General features: G+C 36.3%; 1 protein-coding gene across 3 annotated transcripts; it reads right to left on the bottom strand.

Annotated features, from left to right (window-relative positions):
• Nucleotides 1-2,085: 2,085 nt before the first annotated feature.
• On the bottom strand, nt 2,086-4,827 carry cfl1l (cofilin 1 (non-muscle), like). 3 transcript variants are annotated; one of them, XM_074646515.1, is made up of 5 exons: nt 4,705-4,723; nt 4,423-4,486; nt 3,129-3,421; nt 2,841-2,917; nt 2,086-2,719 (listed from the first exon to the last, which is right to left on the bottom strand). In XM_074646515.1, exons 2-5 carry the CDS (start codon nt 4,423-4,425, stop codon nt 2,610-2,612), a joined length of 483 nt encoding a protein of 160 aa, XP_074502616.1. In that variant the 5' UTR covers nt 4,426-4,486; nt 4,705-4,723; the 3' UTR covers nt 2,086-2,609. The 3 variants fall into 3 exon arrangements, with proteins under 3 accessions (XP_074502616.1, XP_074502613.1, XP_074502614.1); XM_074646512.1 differs by lacking the exon at nt 4,423-4,486 and having other exon boundaries at nt 4,705-4,827; XM_074646513.1 differs by lacking the exon at nt 4,705-4,723 and having other exon boundaries at nt 4,423-4,575.
• Nucleotides 4,828-10,710: the final 5,883 nt, after the last annotated feature.

The raw sequence follows: 10,710 nt of genomic DNA, 5'->3' as shown, positions 1-10,710 counted from the left end.
CTCCCTGAATAGAAAGACAAGATAGTGGGTGGGTGAGCAAAACAAGCCAACCTAAACAGAAATTGAACTTTATTTTATCCTTAATTCACTGTGGTTAAGTTGAAAAATCAAACAAATCTGCCAGGTAGCGAGCCCATTGTCACACACGTGACGTCACATTATTGATACATACAGGAACGTGTCCGGAGGGCGGGAACGACCTTCCTCAACGTGCCAACATGTTCATTTGGCTTGAATTAGAGCTTTAAATGCACTATTGAGACGATTCAAGTAGGATGATGATGATGATGATGATGATGAGGCTAACAATTCAGCAAGCTTGCAAGTGGGTAACATAATGCTGTAAATGCAAAGGCATAATGACAGAGGATAAAAGATGAGGTCGTTGGGAATATCAACATTTTCCTCAGACCTATTATAAAATTACCAAGAAAAACAATATACGAATAAAATTAAAATATATTAACTTATTATGTACCGAAAAATGAACTTCAGTAGGCTCCGCCATTCCTGACAACATCTCATATGGGCTCTTCTCGTAAACAAAATGTATATATACATGTATATATCTATATGTATATATAGATATATACATATATCTATATATACATATGTATACATATATACATATGTATATATACATATGTATATATGTATACATATATATGTATGTATATATATATACATACATATATACGTATACAGTATATATATATGTACAGTATATATATATACATACAATATATATATAGTGTGTATATATATATACTGTATGTATATATATATATACTGTATATACACTGTATATATATATATACATAGTGTATATATATATATATTTTTATATATATATTACACGGCTTTGTTGAATACTTGATTCTGATTGGTCAATCACAGCGTTCTGCTGTCTGTTACTTCTTTGTAGCAGTTCTGATGTCAGTCTCTGGCAGACCGTTTTTTTGTGAAATAATTGATTTCTTAAGTAGCCGCGTAATAAGCGGGATAATGTACAGCTAGTGGGTCATTGTTGTGAAATAACCCCCTTCGCCCTGTCAGGGTTTATTTCACAACAATGACAGGCTCGCTGTACATTATCCCTTATTTATTATGGTGGCCATGGGTTAACATGGGTTATTATTTACTCTCTTTCTGAGAGTTGGATGAAAAGATTGATATCACTTTCATGTCTTTATGATAATTAAACTACAGCCAGTAGCCAAAAGCAAAATCCACCTAAAGCTCACTAATGAGCAGATTATATCTTTCTTTTTTTTTTATCCATACAAAAATTAAAGTGTAAAAATAACATTTTGTTGTTTCATGATGGGTTATATACATCCATGGGTTATACAGTACTGGACCAGTAACCAGATGGAGTCTCTGCTGGTTGCCTGGCAAGCGGATTTTGCCACCTTTGGACAGAGCCAGGCTAGCTGTTTCTAGTCTTTATGCTAAACTAAGCTAAGCCAACTGGCTGCTAGCTCCAGCTACATATTTAGAAAACAGATTTAATGTGTAGTATCAATCTTCTCATTTGACTCACGCCAAGAAAGTGAATAAGCACACCGGTCTTTAAAAAAAAAAAGTCAAACTATTCATTTAAACTGTTAATGCTGGTTGTGTTGCAGGTGTGAAATACAGCATGAATACAAAATCTGTGTGAAAGTGCAGTTTTATTTATGGTATTCATATATCATTAAGTCCATAAACATGGCTGCAGTGATGGAAAATGAATTAAGAGTAAAATGAGTTAAATATTTTTTTTCAACTGCAAATTTCATTAAATAAAAACTAAAGCAATCCTACTGTTTGTTAAAAAAACATTTTTATAGTCCCATAAGATTTTACTATATTTCCAATATACAAGTTTATTATGGACAGCATCACTTTCAGTGTTTAGTTTAAACCAAGCTACACCTTAAAACCTGGTCCAGGCTGAGTCTGGCCTCCTGAGCCTGACAGGCCTCAGGTTTTCTAAAGGGAGGGACAATCCAGGTGCTTAGGCCAACCCCCAGCTACCTGTTAAGTATAGCCTTCGTCCATATTTGCTTTAAGTGGGGAAAAAAAGAAAAAAACAGCACACACTTGCTTGCATCGGATTTATTTGAATACTTAGACAGAACAACAACTGTTGCATGTTCGGCAAAACTTTGTTTCTTTGTAAAAGTTGTGCCATTTATAGGTGTTCAAAGTGTAACAGTCTAGAAAAGCAGGTTTATGTCAAAACTCACAGGCCCAGTCATGTTGACCTAGTAAACTCCAGTAGGATGTCCATTAAGATATTTTACAGGATATAGTTGTATGCAGTGAACATACACACAAGGAAGACAAATGGACTGGCGTATGCTGGTATTCAAACAGTACATATGAAAATAAAAAACACAAATTACTGATTTGAGAAATATAAAATGTACCATGCACCAAGAGTCAAGTGACAGACAATAGAATTATTAATGTATGGATATGTCTACGAATGAATACATCTGAACAAGACTGATTTCACAGCCAAACTGGACAGCTTAGTATGGCACAAACATCATGGGTTTATGTTGCAGGAATAGAATACCATTCAGAGCCCAAACCTTCCCTTTAATCTTTGTGGAAAAGCTCTATTTACACAGCTGGCCCTCAAGTGAAATTACGTCTTTTCCAAGTTTGTCCAGAAAGCATTCCCTGTCAAAATCTGTTGGGTCATTTACCTGCAGGTTATGCTTGACACCTGTTGAAGAAATAAGAGTTACATAAAGAGAGGGAACACCATTCAACTTGAACTCTAATATCTAGGAAAGTCTAATTTAATGTGATGAAAAAAATTGAACAAAGCTGAAAAAAAACCTTACCATCTATGATCGGGCCCAAAGCACCTTTCGAGCTGGAGTAAAGCATTCGGTCTGCGATTTTTGCACTCCCAGGCGCCCTGATGGGAAGAGAAATCATTATCTTAATAGACTGAAATATTCACACACACAAGAATATGTACAGTATCCTCAGAATAAGATTATCTCTTAAATACATGTGAGGATTTTACCAAGATTATATTGCTAGTCCTGCTCTACAGTCAGTTGAGGAAGCAGATGGAAAAATAAATGTAAGAGTAATTATGCTTCAATTGAAATACAATGACTTACCACAGCACAAAGACCAGTTCCTCTTTTTTACTGGATTCCTCGCAGTCGTAGTGGCAGTCATATATAAAGTAGCGGGACGAATCTTTGTATTCCCTATGCAGCGCGTCCTGGAAGACCTGGAAGACATCCTGGCCTTCAACCTCTTTTTGCGTCCAAGTTCTCTCCACACTAATGAGACCATCAATTTTAAGTGACACCAATCTTATACGTTCCGCCTGGTCATCACCACATTTCACTACTTTCATCTTTTGGAATACATCCTTCACACAGTCAGCGGCTTTTGCTCCAGACGTCTGTTTTGAGAAAACACAAAACATATTGGTATTTAGTACAAAAAAAACAAACAACCCACAGACAATCGAAACCTGTTGTCACATTCAAAATGTATCCACACATTTTAAGTTACATAATGACAAATCATAACACACAAAGACAAAAATGGAGTTAGCCTACAATTGCATCTTACGGTTTTAACTTGCATAAGATTTTGTATTTTGAATGACGATAAGAACCATATGTCTTAAGAGTAGATGCAAATGGTTGAATTTCATTCAAATAAAATTACATTTTCTTCTCCCTTATTTTAAAATCATGGGATTTAGTAAATTCAGCACCCAGTCTAATTTGCCAGTTTAGTGTACAGATCCTTGTAAAATGGGAGATGATAAAAGACCATCACAGTCTGAGCACTTTTGATGGGATTTGGGACTTGACTCATATTTTGAGCGGAGGTGTTCACTTGTATTTTAGTTTTGAGACAGAAAGAACTGAAAAGATTTAGAAACAGGTAGTTCTTCAAAACTTTGGAGAGAAGTGTTATCAAAGCAATTCAATGTGCACAGCTTTTCAGCAGTAACATGCCATGGGTGTAGCTTCCCTATGAATACTCAAGGCCTTGGCTCTGTCACATTCCAGTCATTGTGGAACAAGTTAGCACAAGAAAGACCGCCCCAAGGGATTCTCCCAGAACAAGTTTGAAGCACGAACAAAGCTCCCTCCATTTTGGAGGCAAAACCACACCTTGTACAAGCCCTTTCAGACACTAAACTCGCTTTTCACTCAGCACACCATGTCCTCAAAGAAACACCAAATGAAAATCGTACACTCTTAGATATAATGACAACCAGGCTTCACTGAGTTTACACAGTTTTTATGTTGTTAAAATGAGGATTTAGCACTTCAAAGTTTCATCAACTCTCTACATTACATGTCCTGCAGGGCACACAAACCACAAAGAAGAACAACTGCCAAAGCACAAGTCATTCCAGACAAAGTCTTTGTGAAAGCTACTCACCATTTTGTTTCTGATGTGTGATGAAACAGGCAGCAGAGAAAAAATGGCAGCAGTAGTCAAAATGCTGAAGGGTTATATTAAGGAAAGAGAGCAGGTTGACTCATAGAGGAGGAGTCGGGGTAAATGAGCACACCTCCAAATGAAGGCCCACCCAGTCTTCCCAGGTGTGACAGTTTCAGCTGCAACCTCAGCATTTGCATTTAATCACATTACATTTAAAGCCTAAATCACAATGGATTTATGTGTTTCATTGTCTGGCACAATATAAACATTTTTTCTCACCTTTTCCAACATTAAGTTTGGTGGAGGTTGAGCTCTACCTTTTCAGGTAAAAACCCCAGGTGAGCTTGAGCCAGTCATTGGTGGGAGTGGCACATAACGCCCTTATAAGGAGAACAAACCTGTCCACATATTTAGCTCATCTGCTGTTGAGATGTAGCTCAGTGGCCTTATAAGGTAAAAGACAGGATGAGTGTGCACAGGTTGTGTCAAAAGAATTTATCCATCGACCTGCAAGATGTTACACCGCCCATCAGATTCCAATAGTCATAGATGTGCAAAAACATGTTTGCTTTCAATCCACTCCCAGACTAAACACAGCAAACATTATTCACTAACGGGAGAAATCTGGACAATATGAACTTCAAGTGTACATTTTCTTTTGTCAACTCAGTTTCAGTCGCGTTCTGTGTGAAGACTGGTGAGTCAATGCAGTTTATATGATTCACAAAAAGTGTCTCTGGTGCAAATTAGTGTGCAGACTCAGTGCCAGGCCTGTTTTTCTCTCTGATTCAGAGCCCCAAATTCACATATAAAAGGAGCATAATTATATGTTCATATAAGTGCAAGGTTATTGTAAAACTGCATTCATTCAAAGAGTAAATAGACAAGGGTCTGATCCCAGGTAAAAAAAACAAAAAACAAAACATGAAACAAGGAAGAAAATGCATTTACACAGGGCCTCTTGAAAATATATATGATAATGTTTGTCTTTAGAATAATAAAACCTAGAATTTCTTTGTAGTCCAGGGGTGTAGCTAGGAATTATAGGGGCCCAGTTCACAGGGGGGGAACCTTGGCCCCCTGCCCCTTTCCTATGGTCCCACGCCATGTCTTTTCCAGTGGTGGCAAGTAACTAAGTACATTTGCTCAAACACTATGCTTAAAAGCCCCCTCCAGTGTATTTTGGCATTTCTATGATAATTCCTATTTATCTGAGTCATTTCCTGGTTAAGTTCATTACCCACACTGTTTGCCAATTTTTTTTGACATGTAACTTAATTTTGTGCTCAAAGTTAAAAAAAAAAAGAGAAAGAAGGTTGTTGGTAAAATGGGTATATGACGTATGACTATAGTAGAAGCTGCAGGTCATACAGTACGTCACACTCATGTTTGCGTCAGTTTGACATTCTAGGTGGAAACTTGTTGCATTAGCTAAGTGAGGATTTTCATTTTATTTGTAGTTTCCTCCACCTTAGTTTAGTGTGTTTAGTTTCACAATGGCTTTTGTGTGTGTGGTGAACGGGTGCAATCAATGCAGTGGATTTCACAAAATCCTACCGGCAGAATTAACACAACACACTGACTGTCTCTCTCACTCGCTCTCTTCTTTACCGTTTCCTGCTGGGGATAAATTAACGGAAAGCAGCCGATGCCATTTTGGAGGTTTGCGGGCCTCTAGTAGGTCTGGACGATGGGGAGCGCACAACTTTCAGCCCCAAAAAAAACAAGAGAAAAGCCCTGTTAGAGAAATAAACGAATCACAGTGCAGCCCGGTGCGGTGTCGATGCTGGAGCTGAGGCGAAAGCGGACGGTGCTGGTGGACGGTGCACCTCCAAAACATCCTGAAACTGCATTTCAAACGGCGAACCACGGCAACATGTCTCTCCGTCCTCCGGTGCGCTGTGACCGGCGTGCTTAGTGTGGCGGTGCGGCGGTGCGATGGTGAGGCTCCTCAGTGCAGCAGCAGTCAGACGGCCGCCTCGTCAGGAGGAGACGGTAAAGAAGAGAGCAAGAGAGTTGGTCTGTTTCTTGTCTCATTTGTGGTCTGATAAACAGTAAATTCATCTAAACTGGATGCTTTTAGTTTACTTTTTATGTACTTATCAGAGATATACTAAATTAATAATACAAAATTATACTCAAGTATACTTAGCTAATACCGACAAGTATACAGAAAAGTCTAAGTGTACTTGGCAAGTATATAGAAAGGTCCAAGTCGACTTGGCTTACACTGAAAAGTTTACAGAAAAGTATAAATATATTTGGCTAAGTACTATAAGTTCACTTAAAGCAAACGTACAAGTATACTTGCAGTAAAAACTATAAACTAGTAGTTTACGAGAGTATACTTTAAAGCGTACTTTCAACAACTAAAAAGTGGGCTACAAGTATATAACTATTAAACTAACAGTGTACCTATAAGTTCACTTGTAGTATAGTTCATATTGTAGTTGCAGTACAAAATACAACTTGGATGTAAACTAATTGTGTACTCAAAGTTTACTACTCTTACATTTAAAGTATTCTTAAAAGTATACTTTTATAAACTAAAAAGTGGGCCAATTTAGTCCCAAGAAGGATTGAAGTAATACACTTACAAGTATACTACTAGTACATTAATATTAGTATACTTATTACATAAAGTATATATACTAATATACTTAGGATTATACTTGAACTATATAGTTTACTTCATAAAATAAACTTGAAGTATACTCCTTTTTTGTAAGGGTATCCAGCTAAAATAAGCCCCACCTTTACCAGCTGCTGTGATCTACACATTAATGCATAAATAGTCAAAATCCAATTATATAAATATCTGTTCTGCATAACTGTTAGAACTACCGTTAAATATACATAAATACTAGGAAAATACAGTACGTCAGTCAGATACAAAAACTTGCGAGTAAAGAGTTTAGAATATTTAGGGATTACACAGACACAAGGGATTTCCTCTGCACTCTTGTGAGGCAAAATCCAAAATATGCAATGCAATGCTGTCGTCTGTTGTAACATCACGCTTTTGTTGGAGGCACTAAATGAAAAATACTACAACTACCAATGACAAAAAAAAGTTATTTCCTGTGTGAACTACTGAACTGGCTTCTTGGCAAATGACATCATAATATCCTTCGTCTTTTTTTAGATGATACAGTATGTCCTTTTTTTCAAAACTCTGCTTTGCACAATAAACCCTTCCTCGACAGTGACTATTTTTAAATACAGATTCCCTGTTTCAGCATCACAGTGGCTTTGCTTCCTCTGTGTGGATCAGTGGTTTACAGAGAGTCAGAGTCCCGTCCCACATCCGGACAAGCTTCTGTTCCCAAAAAGCAGAGTGGTAAAAATGTCAGCACATGTCATAGCTTGCCTGCTAACACCCACATTACAAGCACTGGAATCTGTGAGTTGTAAAGAAAAACAGAAATAGCATACATGTCAAATAGTTGTCAGTCTGTTCAGCCAAAAGTATGATAGAGAAAGCTCTCTTTTGGCCTGAGGGTTTTTTTTTTTAGGTTTATTATCAAACTTGTGGTACCAGAGCTAATGGCCGCTCGCAGCAACTTTTCAAAGTAGTTAAAGGGAAAAATACAAGCCTAAACCACACAGAGCAGGAAATGGCTGCTGCATAACTCTGTCAGTTGAAAACTTCATGCTGCTGCAAGCACATTGCAAGTTTGGCCACGACCCAGTCAGCCAATGACGTCAAAACAGCAACACCCAAATCTATGAGAACTCTGACATCTACTGGTACATTACAGACAAGGAATTGGCCATCTGTGTTTGCGTTGTGTTACACGTGATGACTAAATCTGCTGCATTCCCTTAACAAAAAGTGTGCTATTAGTATACTTCTTTTAAACTTAGAATAAGAGAGTATACTTTCAGTTTACTTTTTATGTACTTATCAGAGATATACTTCACAAAATTATACTTAAGTATATTTGGCTTATACTGACAAGTATACAGCAAAGTCTAAGTATACTTGGAAGTCTATAATGGAAGTCTAAAGAAACAAGACTTAGGTGATCTTAAAGAAAAAATTGAAGAGAAGGCGGGTGGTAAAGAAAGTAAATTAAAGAAATATGGGATTAAGGATCTTATACTGCACTATAACTTTTACTCTTCTGTGTTATACTCTATTTTAGCTTCTATTCTAGCTTTTATTTTTAGCTTGTTTTTTATTTTCTAATCTTTAATGTTTTTATAACTGTTTTAATTATGTCTTAATGTTCTTTTGCACTTGGTCGCAATGTTCTTGAATGTTTATGTAAAGCACTTTGAATTGCCCTATTGCTGAAATGTGGTATACAAATAAAGCTGCCTTGCCTTGCCTATACTTGGCTTATACTGACAAGTATACCGAAAAGTCTAAGTATACATAGCTTATACTGACAGTATACAGAAAAGTCTAAGTATACATGGCTTATACTGACAAGTATATGGAAAAGTCTAAGTATACATAGCTTATACTGACAGTATACAGAAAAGTCTAAGTATACATGGCTTATACTGACAAGTATATGGAAAAGTCTAAGTATACATAGCTTATACTGACAGTATACAGAAAAGTCTAAGTATACATGGCTTATACTGACAAGTATATGGAAAAGTCTAAGTATACATAGCTTATACTGACAGTATACAGAAAAGTCTAAGTATACATGGCTTATACTGACAAGTATATGGAAAAGTCTAAGTATACATAGCTTATACTGACAGTATACAGAAAAATCTAAGTATACATGGCTTATACTGACAGTATACAGAAAAATCTAAGTATACATGGCTTATACTGACAAGGATACAGAAACGTCTAAGTATACTTGCTGCAACCTCACTGCTAGATGGCGCCAAATCCTACACATTGCAATGCACATTTAAGTGACATATTTTACATAAGCTTACCTCCTGCATGCTACAATATATTGAAGCATATATAATTTGGATACAATGAATGATGGGTAATCATGTCAAAGTGAGCATGAAGCTATACATGCAGCCATGACGCATCACTTTGAAGTCCTGATATTGGCTGATTCAGAGCTTGAGGGAGACATCTTGGGTCCTTATTTTACACTTATGAGTCAACACTTTAAGAATCACACTTTGCAAAGTTGCTTTCTGCTTCTTTATACAAAGCGTTTAAGTCCTTCTTTATAGTACTAAGAATCTTTTGAGTCAAATCAAATCTGCTTTCACCTGTATATGTTCTGCATCACACAGATTTGGGTTGGTCTGTAAAAGTAACTCACTAAATATTGTATGGAGAAAAACCATTGTTGTTCTGACCTCGGGTTCAAGTTTCAGGTCTTTAGCACTATTGTTGGGTGTGGTTTGTTATATTTTCTCAGTTGACTTACAGTTCTGCTACTCAAAATATAGCTGTACAACTATTTGCTAAGGCATAAAAAAAGAGATGTTGATGTGGTAATTTAATGTGAGGTAACCTTTTTCAGCACACAGAGGCAAGTCTGTGATTAATTTTTGCATGTGCTGGAGGAGAACTTTTGATTTCTCTGATCTTAGATTTCATCTGTCAGTGTCAGTAAAATTCTTGCATGCATTAAAAAAAAATAGTTCAACTTATTTGTTTTATTGCTAAGAATTACATGAGAAGATCTAATGTTTGTACAGTAAATATAAAGCTACCACAAGCTGTGGTTTTATGAGGGGTGGACTAATGAGGTGCAGGGACCCCAACGTCATTTTTACACTGTTTCTTGTACATATCAATGGTGGACAAAGTATTCAGATATTTTACTTGAGTAAAAGTAGCAATAACACATTGTAAAATGTGTAAAAAGTAAAATTAAAAGTAAAGTAAAAGCACAAATTCTTGCATTCAAAATGTTATTTAAGTAAAGTACAGTAAGTATCAGCATCAAAATATACGTAAAGTACCAAACGTAAAAAATACTCATTATGCAGAATAATATATATTATATCATTGGATTATAATTATTGATGCATTTATGTGTTCATCGCTTTAATGTTGCAGCTGGTAAAGGAGGAGGTCATTTTAATTACGTTATATACTGCTGGGTAGCCTAACCTATACTAAGATATCATAATGTATTATTTTGTATTGATAATAGTAATCTTCAAAGTAACATCTAAAGTTAGCAAATAAGTGTATTGCACAAAATGCTGAACTATTAGTACTTGAAAGAACAGAGAGGTGAGAAAGAAATCGTTAACACTATAACATTCTCAGTGCAGTATACTGCATGAAATGGATATCTTATTTACTGAATATTGAATAAACTTCTTATTTGTGGGACA

Source organism: Sebastes fasciatus, chromosome 9, assembly GCF_043250625.1.
Source record: "Sebastes fasciatus isolate fSebFas1 chromosome 9, fSebFas1.pri, whole genome shotgun sequence".
Classification (NCBI taxonomy): domain Eukaryota; kingdom Metazoa; phylum Chordata; class Actinopteri; order Perciformes; family Sebastidae; genus Sebastes; species Sebastes fasciatus.
Note: the sequence above shows the minus strand (reverse complement) of the source record. Positions and strands in the feature narration are given on the sequence as shown.